The 20,591-nt window shown below is 41.4% G+C and overlaps 1 protein-coding gene across 1 annotated transcript in view; it reads left to right on the forward strand.

Annotated features, from left to right (window-relative positions):
* ABCC8 (ATP binding cassette subfamily C member 8) overlaps window positions 1–20,591 on the forward strand; it is a gene marked incomplete in the record, with an annotated part of 117,595 nt that overhangs the window by 73,085 nt on the left and 23,919 nt on the right. Inside the window, 10 exon segments of the mRNA XM_074276771.1 lie at window positions 8,167–8,199; window positions 9,073–9,108; window positions 10,251–10,349; window positions 11,269–11,353; window positions 12,491–12,571; window positions 13,413–13,550; window positions 15,776–15,901; window positions 18,347–18,449; window positions 19,171–19,412; window positions 19,705–19,871. Coding sequence (XP_074132872.1) covers window positions 8,167–8,199; window positions 9,073–9,108; window positions 10,251–10,349; window positions 11,269–11,353; window positions 12,491–12,571; window positions 13,413–13,550; window positions 15,776–15,901; window positions 18,347–18,449; window positions 19,171–19,412; window positions 19,705–19,871 — 1,110 coding nt within the window.

Raw genomic sequence — 20,591 nt, forward strand, 5'->3', positions numbered from 1 at the left:
CAGCCTATCACACAAACTAAGTTGAAATTTGCAAAAGATAGTCTTTTTCCTTATGGATCTTCTGGGGGGGAAGAATTCCCCTTATTTTTACAGAAATTTATTCTTCTAATCCAGGAATGTATCTAAGAAGCAAAGATTATGATTCGTGGGGTGTTTTCCTGACACAGTCAAAAATCAGGAAGATTATCTGCTATGTTTAGCTTAGCTGTCCATTTTCTGTTATTATGATCCTCAAAATGATTACAGCTGAAATCTACTTAGCACTCCACAGTTATAAAGCACTTTACATACTGATAATCACCGTGATGTAGCTCATAATTGAATAGTTTGTTTTTTTTTTTTTTTTTTTAAGAAGAGCAAGGATTTCATCAGTATAGGGAGCTCCTAGTATGGAGACTCCCTTCTTCAATGCAGAATGATACCTACTTTACAACTTAAGAATCTCTAAGAGTTGATTGGAGGTAATAAAAATTATCTAGACTTATCTAGAGTAAAAGAACCAGTTATCTGCATCAGAGTCAGTATTTGATATTTCTGACTTGCACCAGTTCTCTTGGTGACGCTCATTCTTGGTCAATGATAATGACAATAAATGTCATGTTTGTAAAGCTTTAATGTTAATGAACAGCTTTTTATATCCCATCTCACTTATTCCTCACAACAATATTATGGGATGGGTACTTCTAGGAGAATAATTCCCATTTTACAGATGAGGAAACTGAAGTTCAGAAAAATTAAGTAATTTGATTTACCCAGGGTTGAGCCAAAATCATTTTATTAAAAAAAAATTTAGGTTTTATATATATATATATATATATATGTATGTATGTATATATATATATGTATATATGTATATTTACATTCATTTTTTACATAGTTTAGTATATCATATTGGGAAACAAAAATCAGAACAAAAGGGAAAAATCACAAGAAAAAAAGGAAGAAAAAAGGTGAAAATAATGTGCATTGATCCACATTCAGTTTCTATAGAACTCTTTCTGGATGCAGATGGTGTTTTCCATCCAAAGTTTATTGGAATTGCTTTGGATCACTGAGTTGCTGAGAAGAACCAAGTCTATCACAGTTGATCATTGCACAAAATTATTGTGTTGCTGTATACAATATTTTCCTGGTTCCATTTATTTCACTTAGCATCAATTCATATAAATCTTTCCAGGCTTTTCTAAAATTAGTGTATTCATCATTTTTACAGCATAATTATAATCCATTTATTTTCATGTACCATAACTTATCTAGCCATTCCATAATTGATGGGCATCTACTCATTTTCTACTTCTTTGCCAACACAAGAAGAGCTACTACAAACATTTTGGAACATATGGGTCCTTTTCCCTCCTTTATAATTTCCTTGGGATTCAGACCCAATAATGGCACTGCTGAGTCAAAGGGTATATACAGTTTTATAGTCCTTTGGGCATATTCCAAATTGCTCTCAAGATTGATTGTTCACAACAACCCCAGTCTTCCTTATTCCAAATCCAACGCTTTCTCCACTATATCATGTTGCCTCTAAGTCTCCTTCCTCCTCCACATAAAAGCCTTTCAATTACTTTAAAGGCTTCTATTACTTTACTGCTGAATCTTTTCTTCTCCAGACTTAATATCTTCCAACCAATTTCCCTCATGACCTTGTTTGAGTTAAATTTGAGAGGAAGGAAGGAAGAAAAGATAGAAGAAAGAAGGAAGGAAGGAAGGAAGGAAGGAAGGAAGGAAGGAAGGAAGGAAGGAAGGAAGAGAGAGAGAGAGAGAGAGAGAGAGAGAGAGAAAGAAAGAAAGAAAGAAAGAAAGAAAGAAAGAAAGAAAGAAAGAAAGAAAGAAAGAAAGAAAGAAAGAAAGAAAGAAAGAAAGAAAGAAAGAAAGAAAGAAAGAAGGAAAGAAAGGAGGAAAGAAAGAAGGAAAGAAAGAAAGAAAGAAAGAAAGAAAGAAAGAAAGAAAGAAAGAAAGAAAGAAAGAAAGAAAGAAAGAAAGAAAGAAAGAAAGAAAGAAAGAAAGAAAGAAAGGAGGAAAGAGAGAGGGAGGGAGGAAGGAAGGAAGGAAGGAAGGAAGGAAGGAAGGAAGGAAGGAAGGAAGGAAGGAAGGAAGGAAGGAAGGAAGGAAGGAAGGAAAGAAAGAAAGAAAGAAAGAAAGAAAGAAAGAAAGAAGAAAGAAAGAAAGAAAGAAAGAAAGAAAGAAAGAAAGAGAAAGAAAAAGGAAGGAAGGAAGGAAGGAAGGAAGGAAGGAAGGAAGGAAGGAAGGAAGGAAGGAAGGAAGGAAGGAAGGAAGGAAGGAAGGAAGGAAGGAAGGAAGGAAGGAAGGAAGGAAGGAAGGAAGAAAAAGAAAGAAGTAGGGAGGAAGGGAAGGAGGTAGGGAGAAAGACAGACCATTTGAAAAGTGTCTATTTGCCAAACTGCTAAAAATGCTTTACAAATTTGATCTTCATAATCATCCTGAGAGATATATACTATTATCATCCCCACTTTACAGCTGAGGAGACTGAGGCAGACAAAGGTTAAGTGCCTTTCTCAGAATCTACCATCTGGGAAATGTTTAAGACCAGATTTGAACTTGAGTCTACCTGATTTTAGGTCCATTGCTCTATCCACTTTACCACCCAGCTGCCTAGATCAGAGGTCATCTTGTTCAAGCCCCTCACTTTACAGATGAGAAAACTGAGGCCAAGAGAAAGAAACTGACTTGTCCAAGATCACAAAGAGTTAACTGAAAAGGGAAGATTTGAACCCAGTACCCCAGATGACAACTCCAGGGCCAGTGCTCCTGCCTTGGCAAACCCAGACCCCATCACAAAGTCAGGAACCATTTTGACAGGACAGTTTCTCTTCCTTTTCTTGGTTTTCTTAGTGCCAAGGATGATATTTACCATTGTTTCATTTCATGAAGAGTCTGATTTTCTTTTACTGATTCTAATGAAAGAAGGCTTTTAATTTCTCCCCTGAGCCCAGTCAAGCAGGGGGCATCAGGTTAGCAGATGGCCAGGCTTGAGAAGTCAGGAGAGCTAATGTGCTGCTCACGCAGCAGTTGCCCTGTTTTCTGACTCACACAATTCACTTACTCTTGGCGCAGCTGCATCTCCTGAAGCTCCAGGCAGCTTCCTCTTGGCCCTTCCAGCCAATCTTGGACCTGCTCTCTGCATCTCTTAATTTCTTCCAGTCCTCAGTTTCCTCATTTAAAAAATGGGGAGAATTGGTCTCTGGAACTCCTTCTAGCTCCATATATCTAATTTTAGTTTTTAAGACTGGTTCTTTCTAATCACTCAGGCTGGAAATTCCAGGGCTATTCATCAGCCAATCCTGCCCATCAGTAGTCCCAGGATTTGACCTATTCATTTCCCAACCTGAGCTGATTTTGTCCCTCCCTAGCAGGATCTCGGGACCCAAAGGCTCACTAGATTGCCTCCATATTTAGTGTGAACACCCAATCTGCAGAGCCCACTGTTGAACTCTCAAGCTCAAGAGATCAGGCAGCATCAACCTGGGTTCCTGAGCCTACAGATATGTACCACCATGCCCACATAGGCAGAAAGGAGATATGCCTCTGATCCTTGTACTAAATCTCGATTGATGATAACCCAATCAGTTCCATGTTATTGTAGTTATTTGTCCTTCATTCTCAAACAGAACCATGACATCAGGGAGGTGACAGTATGACTTGCAAGTGAATTGAATTTAAGTGAGGGAGGGCTGTGCAAAATCACCAGCTCCACTTTGTCCTCCAGAGCATCTGACCAGATAGAGATCAAGATGACTAGAGATGGCTCTGGACACAGCTAAGGTCTTTAACAAGTCTCACTTTGACTGAGGCAACACTCATTCAGTGATTAAGGCTAGGTAAGAAATAAGCCAGAGAATGGGTTCTTTTATCTAGTTAATATAGCTGTGTGTGTGAACACGTGTGTATTATATATATAATATATATGTATGTATATAATGTATATGTACATGTGTATATTGTGTGTATACACCTTTATAACATATACATTTACATATATACATACATATATATATATATATATATCTGGAAGGAGAAAATCTTCAGGATTTCTGGCCAAAACAGAAACAACTGCTATCAGTCTGAGCCAATCAAAGCCCAAGCAATGACCAATGGGACTTGCTCTGGAATCTATTGTTGGTCAGTCAATGACAGCCAAAGTGATTTCATTTAAGGAAGAGTCCCAGCCCATAATTCGAAGGCAAGATCCTAAATCTAAAGTGAATGAACCCAGTTCTACCTCCCATTTGGGAGAAAACATCACAATTGAGCTTCATTTTTATTCGCCAATTATCCTTAGCAGTGCATTGCTTTATTCTACCTCCCACTTTGGGTAAAACATCACAACTGAGCTTCGTTTTTATTTGCTGATTATCCTCAGCAACGGATTTCACATCTTCATGAGTATAATGATCTATCCCCAATATTCCCATTCAAAGATGCTCTGAAGGTCAGATTCATTCCTAAAGCTTCACAACAGTGAACAAATAGAAAAGGAGGCTAAGAGAACAATCTGTTTTTTCTCAGCCATCTGTGTTAGAGGCAAACAAGTGGTGTAGTGGATAGAGTGCTGGACCATAATCAGAAAGTACCTAGCTTCAGATACTTACACTGAGCAAGTCACTTAACCCCTGTTTTTTTTTTTTTCACTTACCTTAACTATAAAATGGAAATAATGATAGCACCTAAAATGCAGGATTGTTGTGAGGATCATATAAGGTATTTGTGAAGCATTTAGCATAATGCCTAACATATATTGGGCCCTTAATTAATGCTTTTTCTCTTCCTGCCTGCCTTTCTTTATTTTCTTCCTTTCTTCCTTCTTTCTTTTCTTCCTCTTTTTCTTCCTTTCTTCCTTCCTTCTATCTTTTTTGGTGGTAAACCAAATTTTCATACAAGGAAAATGTCAAACAGTGGGTACCATTTGACCTATCCAGAGCACATTCATGGAATTATAAATTTAGTGCTGGAGCATTGAGTCCAAATGCCTTTTGTTTTTTACAGGTGAGGAAACTGAGGCACAGAAAGGTTAAATGTCGTATTCAGGGTCATATAGCTAGCATTTGAGGCAAGATCTGAATTCAGCTCTTCCTGATCCAAGTGCCCTATTATATCAAGTGCCATGATGTCAAAATCAGTCAGCCAGCAACAGCCCAGAATCTATGGAGGAGAATGGGGTGGAACAAAGCAATAAAACAGCTGAGGATGCCTGGGGAGCAGAAAGAGAAACAGATTTGGAAAGAAGCACTCCAATACTGGCTGAGCTGAGCCTCGTGAACAATAACCCAAAGATGGCCATCGGGGAGCTTACAATTTGGTGGTGTGGCAGACAAGACTGCATTGCCCAACAACATGAGCCATGCTTGCTGGGCGAGTTCCACAAAATGCCACCTGAGTGTCTGCATTCAGCAGGCTGAGTTAGCGATCATAAGCGAATCAGAAACGTGTAATAGTCATCCATCATCTCTTCAAACATCTGCAATGAGAAACACAGAATCTGAGTGAGAATTATCCATACCTGAATATTTTCCAAACAAATCTTCCCTTAAAGATCTCTAGTGATGAAGAATTCACTCCCTTGTGACATATTAATTTTGAACAGTTCTTCTCATCCTTAGGAAGTTATTCCATCTGCCTCTATGCAGCACTGATTATTCCACGTTCTGGTACAAAAGTCAAATCTCGCCCCGCCCCCAACCTAGCAGCCTTTCAAAGCCTAGATACAGCTAGGTGGTGAAGTGAATAGATCAATGGATCTGGAATCAAGAAGATCTAATTTCATATCCAGCCTCAGCTATTTACGATGTGATCCTGAGCAAGTCACTTAACCTCTGTCTGCCTCAATTTCCTCAACTGTAGAATGAGGATAAGTCCCTACTTTCCAGGCTCATTATAAAGTATAAATGAGATCTTATTTGTAAAGCACTTAGCTCAGTCTCTCTGCATCAACAGATGCTGGATAAATATTTTCTTCCTTCCTTCTGCAATTATGTCCTCCCCGAGTCATCTTCGATCTAAATATTCCCATTTATTTCAACCGGTCCTCAGATGACATCATCTCCAGCCTTGTCCTCTGCAGGACCCTTTTCTGGAAGCATTCAAGCTTAGCAATGTCCTTAAAAACTGATCCCCAGAAACTGAACATGGTATTCTAGATGTCATCTGACCAGAGCAATAGGCAGTGGTATTATTGCCTTCCACATTTGGGACATGAAGGTCATTAATACTGGTCAAGGTCACCTTGGTTTTTTGGTGTGTTGAGAGCATTTGTGCTGCTATGAAAACCTATGAAGACCCCCACTCCCCCATCCAGGTCTTTCTCATAAAAACTCTTGCCTGGCCTTGTCCCTCCCCTCCTAGCCTTATGTAACCAGGGTTAGTTGTGAAGGGAGGGAGGCTAGTTGTTTGATATTTGGTTTTTGGCAGAGCCTAGACTAGGACTATTTTTCTCTGTTTGATTTCATCACTCTAGCCTGTTGAGGATATTTGTGGGATAATGTTTGATAAGCCGTTAATGATGGGTGTCTGGAAACAGCTGTTGCCATCTGAGGCAAAACAAGTCCCTTAGTATTCATAAAAATAGAAACTTTTCCCGGACTAGCCACTGGGCAGACTCGGTGCTTCTTCTTGGGACTGGGGAAGGAGCCAGTAAATATGGATTTTACCAGGGTAATGGCAAAACTGGTATGGTAGTTAGGTAAATGAAGAGCATGCTAGACATAGAATTAGGATGATCTGAGTTAGAAAACTGTCCCAGTCCTTAGGCACTCTGGAACAATCAATCACTTAACCTCTCAGAACTTGACAACTGTCTAACAGATCTGTTGTAAGAATCAAATAAAATAACACAAGTAAGCAACTGGCAAACCATGAATCACTGTACAAATTACATTTATTATTATTATTTTACAGAAAATTATGCAATCATACATATGCTTGCAAATTATTCACAAAATCAAAACTCTCAGTCCTCAAAAACACTCCCAGCCTGCTGACTTCTGCTCCAGGCCTCTGCTGGTCCTAATAGGTCAGTAGCTATAAGGGGGACTATGTGGAATTCTATCTGGCCTGCTGGAAAGAGTTGTCAGTCTGGGAGGAGAAAGAAAAGAAAAGAAAAGAAAAGAAAAGAAAAGAAAGAAGAAGGAAGGAAAGAAGGAAGGAAGGAAGGAAGGAAGGAAGGAAGGAAGGAAGGAAGGAAGGAAGGAAGGAAGGAAGGAAGGAAGGAAGGAAGGAAGGAAGGAAGGAAGGAAGGAAGGAAGGAAGGAAGGAAGGAAGGAAGGAAGGGAGGAGAGGGAGGGAGGAGGGAGGGAGGAGGGAGGGAGGGAGGGAGGGAGGGGGAGGGAAAGAAAGCAGAAAGAAAAAAGAAAAGGAGGGAAGGAAAGAAGGAGCGACAGAGGTGGTCAAGAGCCATGGATTGAGACAAACCAAGTGTGGTTGTCCACTACTGTAATCCTTAGCACTGAGGGAGGCCAGGCTGGTGGATCTCTTGAGTTTGGGTGTTCTGATACAGTGTCCCTGCCAAGTCTCCTACTTACTGTGGTGAATCCCCAGGAGTATAGGGCCACCAGGCTGCCCAAGAGAGGATGAACCCTCCCAGGCTAGGAAATTAGGACAAACAAAGGCTTCCAAATCAATCCATTAGTGGGACTTGTGCCCTAACTGGCCACTGAACGTCCAGCCTAGGTGACATAAGGAGACTAAGTCTCAAAAAAAGAGGTGAGAAGGACTGACTTCTATCTTTGCTTGACCACTGGCTTGCTGTATGACCTTGAGCCAATTCTGTCCCCTCAGTTTTCTTATTCATAAAAATGATTGGACTTGGTCCCTATGACTTTACAGCTGCACTAAGACTTTGGGGACACCTTGTAGATCTGCTCTGTGCTGGATGACACACACAAAAGTGGATTACTTCCTGTCCCAATCATTAGTCCCAAATCAAGTCCTCCATAATAATGGTTTCCAGAGAGTTTCTTGGCATCCTCATTCTTCCAGAGCAGATTCTAGTCATTGCAAGTACCCGTCTTCCCTCCCTCTCTCCAGAGTCCTTGGAAGGAGAAACCAGAGCTGGGAAGAGTCAGTAAAAGCTGCTCATCCCAGAGACTAAGTGCTTTGCATGGCAAGTAACCAAAGTCTCTCTGCTTTCTGTTTGCGGTATTATAGCTTTCCAGACAGTGACACCGGCGAGGACTCCAGGTATGGAACATGAATGTTGTGGAAAAGAAACCCAGAAGGTATTCTGGAGGCAACTTCGGACAATTGCTACTTTGTCTCTGTCTGTATGTATGTGTCTGTCACTCTGTCTCTTTTGTGTGTGTGTCACTGTTTCTCTTTGTGTGTCTGTCTCTGTGTCTGTGTGTCTGATTCTTTGTATGTGTGTGTGTGTGCTTTGTCTCTATATTTGTGTATATGTCTCTGTGTGTCTCTCTGTGTATATGTGTCTCTATCTTCATTTCTGTCTCTGTCTCTGTCTCTCTCTGTCTTTCTCTCTCTCTCTGTCTCTCTCTGTCTCTCTCTCTCTGTCTCTGTCTCTCTCTCTGTCTCTCTCTCTCTGTCTCTGTCTCTCTCTCTCTGTCTCTGTCTCTCTCTCTGTCTCTCTCTCTCTGTCTCTGTCTCTGTCTCTCTTTGTCTCTGTCTCTGTCTCTCTCTGTCTGTCTCTCTCTCTGTCTCTCTCTGTCTCTCTCTGTCTCTCTCTCTCTCTCTCTCTCTCTCTCTCTCTCTCTCTCTCTGTCTCTCTCTCTCTCTCTCTCTCACACACACACACACACACACACACACACACACAATCTGTAACCTGCTAGTACTTTTCCTCACATATTTCCCCAAATTAAGAGGATATTTTTCTCTTGCCCTAAATCAGTGAACCCTGGGGCAGAAGGGACCAGGATGAAAATGTGGCTCAGAGTATTTGAATAGATTTTCCCATGAGGCCGGTTGGTATCTGTGTACAGGCTTCCAGGCTAGGATAAAAATGGAGTTGTTTTTCAGTTGGGGTGAGTTGCATATTCTTGGAGCAGTGTGATCACTTTTGTAAAAACTAAATGATGTCTCTCTTTCCCTTTACCACAGCCCAGAGAGGGAACCAAATGTTGGCACGGATATCAGGTATTCAGTTCTTACATCTCATGGGAACGAGCATCAAAGGTTTTTACTCCTGCCTTCTTCTTCCCCTCCTTCCCAGGTGATCCCAAGACTGTCTTCATAGAACACTGGAAGGCAAACATCTCTGACATAGTTACAGTTTCTGAAAATTGAGGCAGGGAGATGAGCTTTAGTGTCCGGTGCAAGTTAGGGTTCTGGATGTAGCTAGTGGGTGCTCTTGGATTTCTCATCCTTCTCAGTGCTCTAATGAACTATGATTGAAAACAAACATTCATTAAAACTATCTGGGAATGTAACCTTGTATCTGAGAAACTTGTGATCCTACCTGAGAAAGAGACCTAGAGAATAAGGGCTCAATCACATTGTGGGGAAGGAGCTTGCAAACAATCTGTCCTCAGTGGTCTATTCCTGTTCAGAAGGTATCTGAAGGGGTCACTATGCTCTCATCCTTGAGATATTAAGAGGTGCACAGCATTAGGGTCCCTTATGGTCCTAGTGAGAAAGGAAGGAAGGAAGGAAGGAAGGAAGGAAGGAAGGAAGGAAGGAAGGAAGGAAGGAAGGAAGGAAGGAAGGAAGGAAGGAAGGAAGGAAGGAAGGAAGGAAGGAAGGAAGGAAGGAAGGAAGGAGAGAGAGGGAGGGAGGGAGGGAGGGAAGGAAGGAAGGAAGGAAGGAAGGAAGGAAGGAAGGAAGGAAGGAAGGAAGGAAGGAAGGAAGGAAGGAAGGAAGGAAGGAAGGAAGGAAGGAAGGGAGAGAGGGAGGGAGGGAGGGAGGGAGGGAGGGAGGAAGGAAGGAAGGGAAGGGAGGAAGGAAGGAAAGGAAGGAAGGAAGGAAGGGAAGGAAAAGGAAGGAAGGAAAGAAGGAAGGGAGGAAGGAAGGGAGGGAGGAAGGAAGGAAGGAAGGAAGGAAGGAAGGAAGGAAGGAAGGAAGGAAGGAAGGAAGGAAGGAAGGAAGGAAGGAAGGAAGGAAGGAAGGAAGGAAGGAAGGAAGGAATTCTAGAAAGCACAAAAGAATGATCTTTTAAGAGTAGATTGGGGGGAGCTTCAATAAGTTGATAGAGATGACACTCTGGGGACCCATGTAAGGCTAGCCTGGGATAATAATATTAGAAGCACTCACCGAAGCCCCTCCATGACCTTCTTTTTCAGAAAGAGGGGTCCAGTGGCCTACGCCTCCCAGAAACCTTGGTTGCTTAATGCCACAGTGGAGGAGAACATTACATTTGAAAGCCCCTTCAACAAACAACGGTAAAAGCTTCTCCCTCATGGTGGGAGGTAAGGGGCTAGTGGAATCATTACCAGATGGGTGAGTAGCCGGGCCTATCTCCCCTTACTCTCCACTCCTACAGTACCACCATCTCCATTCTCCACTACTCAAGAATCCAGCCCTAACTCTCCCCCAATCAGGCTATTTTTAATTGCATCCTCTGACAATGGTCTATACATTCAGAGAAGGCTGTTCTCAACACCATTGCTAGGTCACTGTGTATCTTCCCATCCGATTTAACTCCTTAATTCTAGATCTGGGCAGAGATTTGAGAATTTTTTGGATGGTTTGGTTTTTTTTTGGTTTGGTTTTTTTTTTTTTTTTTTTTGGAAATCCCTTCGAATACAATTTCACTTTGGATATCCGGAATCCTCTGGGGATGGGAAGAGGAGGGAAGGGGACAGGACAAATGGAGAGCTGTCCAATCTGATGTTGTGTCTATAGCAAGGCAAGGAAGTAGGTCTGAGCTCTTGCCTCCTGCCTTCTCCTCCAGGTCAGTGTAGAAGACTCTTCTGAGGTGGGAGAGCTAAGTAAATATTTAATAGCCAGCATCGGAAGTTATTACACCAGACAGACTGGAGGGCTGGGGAGTTTTGTCTGAGTTTTTCCCTCTCTCTGACATGTAAAGACCCATTGTTGCTGGGTCACTGTGTATGTTCCCATCCAATTTAACTCCTTAAATATTTAACTAGCCCAGTTATAAGCCTGAGTAAGGTGCTAACCCCAGGCGGTTTCCTGAATCAGATGGTGTTTGTTCTCCCAAGCTGGAAAGACTCGTTAAGCCATCTGTGTCCATGACAATCTCTCCAATCCCAAATCCCTCTTCGAGGTAATGACTCTCTACAATTCATGGCAGACACTCTTGGGCTGAACTATACCCCCCCCTCTATCCCCCCACAGGTATAAGGCTGTCATTGATGCCTGTTCTCTCCAGCCTGATATCGACATCCTGCCCCACGGAGACCAGACCCAGATTGGGGAGCGGGTTAGTAGCTCTCTTCTAGCCCCATCTTCTTAAATTGTGGTTAGTAATCCCCTATGGGGTCTCATAACTGAATTATGATTTATTCTCAGTAAATGTTTAATTTGCATACCTCTATACCCAGAGTCACATAAAAATTTCTTGGGCGAAAAGGGGTCATAAGTGGGAAAAATTTAAGAAGTCTGGTCAAGGGTATTGAGGGTCTCAGAGCTCATTTTCAAAATGGTCCTTCCCAGAAGTCTGGCTGCCTATCCTCACCCCATCCCAATTCATTTTCAGAGATCCAGTTAGTGGGTACTAAAGTGCTCACTTCCTTGGGGTCAAAAACCATTGCCAAGAACCCTGGGCTATGCTGAGAATTTCTAGGGTGAATTTGTCAGGAAGTGGCTAGCTTGGAGAATATCAAGAGAAGTGCTCATCTTATCCATCCTTTGACCAATCTTACTATCTGAAAATTCCTTGAACCTAACCCAAATCTATTCTGCTGCAGCCAAAGTCTGTCCCATGATCATGATTATTATAGCAGTACTGGCAACAACTAAAAGCTCTTTCCTCACCTTTGTGAGGTACATAGTGAAAGTATTTTCAAGCCTATTTTACAGATGAGAAAACTGAGGTCCAACGAGGTTAACTGACATGTTAAGGATCATGTAGAAGTAAAAAAAACCAAGACTGGAAGCCAGGAATCCTGAATCTAAATCCAGTGACCTTTTCCCACCTATGTTGCCTTTCATGTGGAAAATAGATATGATATGATCCCTATTTGCTATTCAGACTCAAAGACCACACCAGCCTTGCCTCCAACCCTTCCTTCTCAAAGAAAATAGTCCCAATTCCTTTATTCTGACCAATTCCATATAATTTAAAATTTTCTCAGATAGTAAAGGGATTAGGCGTTAAAGTGTAGACAATGAGTATAGACAGTATAGTTGTTTTGTGCCTGCTTCAAAATCCATCCAAAGCTTTGGGACTGGCAATATCTTGATAAGATCAGGAATGAAGTTAGACAAGGGGGAAAATAATTTAGAACTTCCCTTGCTTTGGGCATAGATGGGTCCCTCCACACTCAGACTTCAATCTCTAGGACATAGCCCAGGGAGAGGACAATGACACTCATCAGTTGCTCTCCATTGGTACCAGGGCATCAACCTGTCAGGAGGTCAGCGTCAGCGTATCAGCGTGGCCCGGGCACTGTACCAGCACACCAATGTTGTGTTCTTGGTAAGTTTGCCTACTCATCTCCCCGGTGACCCCCTTCATCCACACTCATCCCATTACACTGTTCATGCCCATGTACACTGTTCTGCATGACTATACATTTTACCAGCACAGGTTCGTAGTGGGAAATGTTATGATAGCCCCATTTTGCAGATGAGACTCAGAGAGGTGGTGACTCTGCAATGGTGATACAACTAATGTTAAAAAGGCAGGATTCTTTATTGGGTTTTTTGATTCCCAAGTCTAAGATTTAGACTGGAAGAGGGTAGGAAAGAGGGAAAGAGGGAAAGAGGGAGGGAGTACAGGATAAGGGCAAGTAAAACAAGTTCTAACAAACAATTTTACCCTACCTTTCCCACCCTGCACATGATGGGAACAGAAAAGGTGATTATTGCCTGATAAAGCTTAAAAATGAGAAGGATGTTAATTACACTACCACCCTATGTTTCAATTGTGATAAGCAACCTATAAACACTTTTACAGATAGCTTTTTTGGTCCTCAGAGCAGCTTTGTGAGATGGTAGTATAAGTTTTATACCCATTTTACAAATTAAAAACTCTAATCCAAGGTACTTAGAAGTGAAGCAACTTTACCAAGCTCATATAGCTAAGTAGCTAAGGTCTAGAAATGGTAGTATTTCAATTATTATTACTGTAGTAATAATTATTATTACCACCATAAATAATAATATAATTAATAGGAGGCACATGATTATTATTACAATAATTAATTCCATAATTACTATTACCCATTATTAATGCCATAATGATAGCACCATTATTATTGTTACCATTATATGTTCACTTTACAAGTTCCTGTCTAATCTCTCTTTCTTCTGCTCAGGATGATCCATTCTCAGCCCTGGACATCCATCTGAGTGACCACTTAATGCAGGCTGGGATTCTTGAGTTGCTCCGAGAGGACAAGAGGACTGTGGTTCTAGTGACCCACAAGCTGCAGTATCTGCCCCATGCAGACTGGGTGAGAGCCTGGCTGATAGGCATTAAGGATGATTGGTTTAGGGCATTAGGGAAAAGAAGGGGAAGGAGAGGGGAAAAGGAGTTAACAACAATTAAGATCCATACTGATGGGCAGCTACAGGGTGCAGTGGATGGAGCACCAGCCCTGGAGTCAGGAGGACCTGAATTCAAATCTGGCCTCAGACACTTAACACCTCCTGGCTGTGTGACCTTAAGCAAGTCACTTAACCACAACTGCTTCAGCAAAAAAAAATGATAGGAGTTGAAAGCCTAGGGGGCTAAGGCAGTTGTACTCGAACTTTTGTTCTCGATTCTTCATACTATGAAAAATTATTGAGGATCTGTCCAAAGAGTTTTCGTTGATGTGGATTGTAGTTATACATAATTACCATATTAGAAATAAAAACTAATTTTAAATTTGTAGATTCTCTTAAAAAGATTTCAGAGACTCCTGGGATTCTCTGGACTATACTTTCAAAAACCACTGGGCAATGTGATTTTTTCCAAAGGTCAGACAGAGAGTTATAAGTCCAATACCAGGATTCAGGTCCCTTAGCCTCCAAGCTGTGGCTCCCTCCAATCTTCTCTTCCTTCCATTTTGTAGACTATTTTCAAAAAAACATGGATTTCCTATGGCTTTCAGGCAGAAACAATGACAAAAACAACAGCTAATAAATTTGTGTCAAGTGCTGGTAGAAATCTCACTAGATCTAGTTTAGGTAAGAATATCTTCATATTAATCATAACCAGCAAAATGGCAAATTCACCAAAGGCAAAAGTGAGAGTGAGAGGTATTGATTGTAATCAGTCACTCAACAAGCGTCCATATTAAACTCCAGAATACTCTGAGAGCTGGACCTGAGGTCAATATGCCTCTGACACTAATTTTGTGACCCACGTGTAAGTCATTTAATCTGTCAGAACCTCAATTTCTTCATTTGTTATATAGATATATTACCTACAGAGTCTGCTTCACAGGGTTGTTGGGAAGTTCAAGTGTAATAATGTGTAGGAAACACATTGTTTGGAAATTTTTAACTGTTCATGTATATCTGTTATTATTCTAACTATATTACCAATGATTTATCAGATGCAAAAAAGTAATTTGAGGCACATTGTTAAGGAAATATTAAAACAGAAAAGGAAATGGTCCAATTATATAATAAGATTAAGGAATATTAAATAAGCATCTTGAAAGCTAAACTGGTATCCAAGAAGCTCCAAGCTTTTTCCATGTATTGCTGTCATTTGTCTTTAGATTATTTTTGTTTCCATGTATACGTCCGCGCTCCCCTATGCAGTGAACCACCCCTCATAAGAAAGAACTAAAAAAGAAAAAGAAAAGCATTTTAGCAGAAGCAATCAATACATCAACTAAGACTGATATTATTTGCAATATTTCACATTTGTCATCTACTACCTCTATAAAGAAGGGAGAGAGGTTCATTTTCTCAACTCTTCTCAAGGGTCGTGCTTCTTGATTACCACAATAACACAGCATTTGATTTCTATAGTCATGAGATATTAAAAGACCTGGAGGAACATCTCTAGAATAATGCTTATCTCCCTTTTGGAGGCTTTATGGAGTGCAGCAGAGAATCACACCAGATGAGAATTAAATAGGCTGCAATCTGTACAAGGAAACAGAGTGCCCACAACAACGAGGACATGAGTCCCAGCCTTTAAAGTATATTAAGTCTATGTAAATGAACAGGGCTGACATTTTTAAAAGTTCTTTAAAAAACAGCTTGCTTTCCTTTTTTAAAAAATGTATATTAAGGTTTTTTTATATATCACTTTCATTCCCAAACATATCCTTCTCTCCTCCCTTGCCCTAAGAAGCATCCCTTGTAGTGAAAGTGGCTTCTTAAGGAAATCAGATGTTTCCCCTTCATCTGACTTTGAGCACTCATTTCCTCTTTTTTCCCTTAGATAAGACAAGGATCAAGTCCAAAGCGATGCCCTGAGTTTCTATAAACTCTGAATGGGGAACCCTATTTAATGAAATTAGACTGTAATGCAATTTCCATGAATTGTAAACAGGAAGAATCCAAAGGGGGAGGGAGAAAGCAGCACCTTGGTAGCTACAATAGACCAAGTCTGCTGCTGTGAAACCTTGAAGGGCAGCTTCTCAGTCAAGGACCCTCTCCCTTCACTATCCACACCTGTGTCCCTTCTTCCTCTCCAAGGACAGTAAGAAGACAACTTGTATCCTTGTTTTCCCAGATCATTGCTATGAAAGATGGCACCATCCAGCGGGAAGGGACACTCAAGGATATCCAGATGTCCGAGTCTCAGCTATTTGAACAATGGAAGACACTCATGAACCGACAGGACCAAGAGCTGGAGAAGGTGGAATCTAGGGACCTCGGACATCTGGGGTTTTCAGCTCCCTCAGTCCCCCACCAAGGGGAGTAAGACCCAACCATTTCCTAGTTTGCTTTGTTTTGATGAGAGCTAGACACCTTCCTCCTTGACCCAGGGGGCTCATAGAAAATGAAGTCAGTGTTCTCAGTGAGTTGCAAACCAGCTGGGAAGTGGGCCCAAAAACCCTGAGGCAAGATAAGGAGGCACCTCCCTTCTCAGTGCCCCATTAGAGACTGGATGGGCTTCATCTGGCATTTTTGAGGTGCCTGAACCATTGGCCCAGTGAAGAACAATATTGAAAAAATAATAACTTTAAGATCCTTATATCCCTTGCCTGGATAACCATTGGCTCCTCTTTTTCATTTTTATCTATTATCTTTTGTTTTTAGATCACCTTCATTTCACATTATATCCATCCCCCTCCTTCATCCAGCAAACCATCTCTAATAACCAAAATTTTTAAAGAAAGAAGTGGGGATGGGGAGGAAGGTAGTTCAACAAAACCAACTAGAATTCTCTGTCCACTGTCCCCAATATCTACAAATAAGAAAAAGTGATGCATTTTCTCAACTTCTGGGGTCATTATAACTACATAGATTACATTTTAAATTCAGTTTTAATTTTTCATTCTTTCATTGTAGTAATCATTATGTATATTGGTTTTCTTACTTCACTTTGTATCAGTTTTTTAAAGTATTTCCTGCTTCTCTGAATTCTTCATTTTCACTTTTTTCTTCCATAGTAATTGCCATCATTTATTCCATCATTCCAAAACCAATGGATAGCTACTTTGTTTCCAGTTCTTTACATCCGCAAAAAGTCCTATGAAGATTTCAGTGTATAGGAAACTTTTCTTTTTATCATTGACCTCTTTAGGGCTTATTTTAAAGGTCACAAAGTATTTCTATCACTTTGTTTTTTAGCAAAATTCTAAATTGTTTTTCGGAATGGTTGGACCAATTCACAGCTTTCCCAACAGTATATTAATGTGCCTAGCTTGCCACAGCCTTTCTAATACTATTTCCAGCTTTTGATATCTTTTTGTTAATTTGCTAAATACAAAGGGAAATTTCAGAATCATTTTGAATGGCATTTGTCTCATTATTAATGATCTAGCAAAATATGTCCTATGGTTGTTAATCGTTTATACTTCTTCCTTGAAAAAACTTTTTTCATTTTCTTTGTCACCATTAATTCCTTTCAAATTGAAGCAGGAGAGAAAAGCAGGAAGCTCTAGTGATTCAGATGAACCCTCCACGGCCATCCCTATGTTCCCAAAGAAATTCAACTTATTTTCAGTTTCCTAGAGAGGGCTAGTGAGGCAGCAACCAGTCTGATGAATGCTCTTTGTTATGATATATACAAACAAGAAGATGGGAAATCGAGTTTCCCCAGATGGCCCTGGACTATTGGCTTCTAGCCACCTCTTAAAGACCTAAGTAACCCTAAATAATTGTTGTTTTTTATAAAATATTAGTATTATATATTTTATTATTATATTATGTGTTGCATTAATAATTATTATAAAATAGGGTCAATTGTTGATTCTATCTAATAACCTTCCCAGAGATGAGCCTTTATTTGGACATTTTTATTACTTATGCCTTTCCCTCTACCCATGAACCCCTTTTACAATAGAATATACTTAATATTGAATACTAATAATACTTCACATTTATATAATACCTTAGGGTTTGTAAAGCATTCTTCTTATAATATCCCAAGAGGTAGGTAGTCAGTAAATCAGTCAACAAATGTTTATTAAGGAATTACTACATGCAAGATGATATGCTAAGCACTGGAAATCCCACCCTCTCAAAAAATGACAAAAACCAGTCTCTGCTCTCTCAAGGAGTTCAGTTTAAGGGAGGAAATAACATGCAAATAACTATGCACAGCCAGATTATATATGGGATAACTTTCCTCTATTTTACAGATCATGAAACTGAAGTTCATATAGAAATGACTGGCCTTGGATCACACTGCTAAGAAACATAAAAACCAATATTTGAAACTGGGTCTTCTGTCCCTTAAGACTTTTCCAATGGATCTATATAGGCCAGAACTTTATTCCATTAATTCAATTCGATCCTGATTCATTTCAATAAAATAAAGAACTTATTCCATCCCTACTATGGTATCAAGTTGGAAGAGAAAGAAAGTGTAGAAAAGACACGGTCCCTGTTCTCTAGAGTCTAGAATGGAGATCAAGCATGTATACACATTTTCATGTAACAATTTAGACTATACTAAGTACAAAGTGTCTGGGAAAGTTCAGAAATCCCCTAAGGCTAAGAACAGGGAAAGCTGCAAAGAGAAGATGGCCTAGAACATGGATTTGTCTCCTTCTTGCCTCCCCAACCTATTCCTTCCTGGCTTGAAAAAGAGCAGCTGGTAGTAAGTGGTTTTGTCTCCCTGGCTCTCTTTCAGGAGACTGTGGTCATTGAGAGAAAGAACATGGAGGTTCCAAAAGGTCTGCCCAGGGCCATGTCCTCCCGGGATGGGCTCCTGCTGGATGAGGAAGAGGAGGAAGGTGAAGTAGCTTTGCTTCCCAGCTCTCAGGGCCAGTTCCCCAACCTCAAAAACGTGGCTGAGCTAGAAATAGGATGGGTGGCCCTTGTCTCTGCCAGCGAAGTGGAGGTTGGAGGCCTGACGTCCTTAGAGTAGGGTGGCCTGGGAACTGAGACCACTTTGGGAATCAGTCATAGAATTAAGGACCTAACAGAGGGACCATGTCTAGAACTTGGGGACTCTAAGGGGCAACAAGCCTGAGGTTTTAAGGTCCTAGGGAGACAGTGCCTTGCAATTAAAGTGCAACTGGGATGAGCCCAATGTCTCTGCATGCTAAGAGTCTCTTGCTGGATCTGTGAGTAGGGATTAACCTCACACGCTAAGGGATAGGCATTTGATTTTTCCAGGATTTTCTCATTCCCACAGTGACTAGAATTGCAAAGGAGGAGGAGGAGAGGCCTGTGCCTAAAGGGGTGGCTGGTATGGCCCACGCACTGAGGTGCTGGGAACTTAAGAGTGAAGGGGATGTAGACTTAAGTCCAGAAAGCTGGGTCCCATGCTCAGTTCTGCCACTATATTGTCATCCATCTATAAAACAGGGTTAAAACTCCCTAGCCAAATCCAGCTCCCAGGGCAGTATTGGGAAGATTAGATTGGATCAAATGAGATAGCAGATACAAAACTGAGAGATATAGAGCCATGCTAACATGAGGTGATGGTAAGATCATCCCTACTCCTCACAGAGGAAATGGCAGAGAGTGAAGAGGAAGACAACCTGTCCTCTCTGCTGCACCAGCGAGCGAAGATACCATGGCAAGCCTGTGCCAAGTACCTGTCCACAGCTGGTGTGCTGCTTCTGCCCCTGCTGTTCTTCTCACAGCTACTCAAGCACATTGTCCTGGTTGCCATAGACTACTGCCTGGCCAACTGGACGGATAGTGCCCTGGCCCTGGGCCCAGCGACAAGGAACTGCTCTTTCAGTGAGGTAACTTTAAACGGACTAGAAAGCCCAGAAAACCAGGGAGGGCCACGGGTGCCCTGGGGTATGAAATGCCAGCAAACTGGCAAAAGTGGAAATAGGGCTAGACACACTAACACAATGTTGGTGAAGTTGTGAATTGGTCGAAACATTCTGGAAAACACTTTGGAATTTTTCTCTTTAAAAAAATAAAGTGACCAAAATGTTGTGCAAAGGAGGATATGAAACAGTGGGCCTGTGGGTCGGCCCTTTGCAGGAAGATTCTGAGATACCCTTTTCATGTTTTTGATCCTCACAGGATTGCTCCTTTGACCACAGGGTCTATGCCATGGTATTTACAGTTCTGTGCAGTCTGGGAATCGTACTGTGTCTGATCACATCTGTCACTGTGGAGTGGACAGGCCTGAAAGTGGCCAAGAGGTTGCATCGAAGCCTACTGAACCAGATCATCCTGGCCCCCATGAGGTATCTCCCTCCCGATCCTTCCCATGTCCCATCACAGAGCTGCCTCCTTGTCTCCTCCCCTTCACACTGAGATGCTGCCTTACCTTCTCCCCATCGTTCTGAGATACTTCCTTGCCTCTTCTCCTTCACAGTGAGATGCTGCCTTGTCTCCTCCCTTCACACTGAGGTTCTGTCTTGTCTCCTCCTCTCCCTATCAAATATTCTCACTTCTCCTCAGGGAAGAGCCACTATCCTTTATCCTCCCTCTCCCTCTCTTTCCACCTCCCCAGCAGGGTCCTCTATTCCCTGTGATACCTGGTTCCCTTTTCCCATTCTCCTCTAAAGAGAACTTCTCTCCTCCCTTGCCTCATGAGATACCATCATCCTCCACTGCTTCTCATCTCTCCATTCTATTCAAACCAAAGGTTATGGATTCAGTCACTTCCTTCCACAACTTCCTTCCACAACAGCTCCATCTTACAGTAGATTTGATGACCATGGCTGGCTAATAGTCCACATGGCTACTCTTCAGTCAGTAAAACACACAGTCTGACTTGATATTTTATAAACCCTCTACCTCATCCCACCTCTTACTGTATGACTGATTTTTTTTTGCTGCTCATATTTCTGTTGATACCATACACTAAAGTCTGATTGTAGAGATAAAGATTTCAATAATATAGGAATTCCTGCCTGAAATAAATCCCTCTGCTGGTGCATTCTGATATTTCTCTGCAACTC

Source organism: Sminthopsis crassicaudata, chromosome 6 (genome assembly GCF_048593235.1).
Source record: "Sminthopsis crassicaudata isolate SCR6 chromosome 6, ASM4859323v1, whole genome shotgun sequence".
Lineage (NCBI taxonomy): Eukaryota > Metazoa > Chordata > Mammalia > Dasyuromorphia > Dasyuridae > Sminthopsis > Sminthopsis crassicaudata.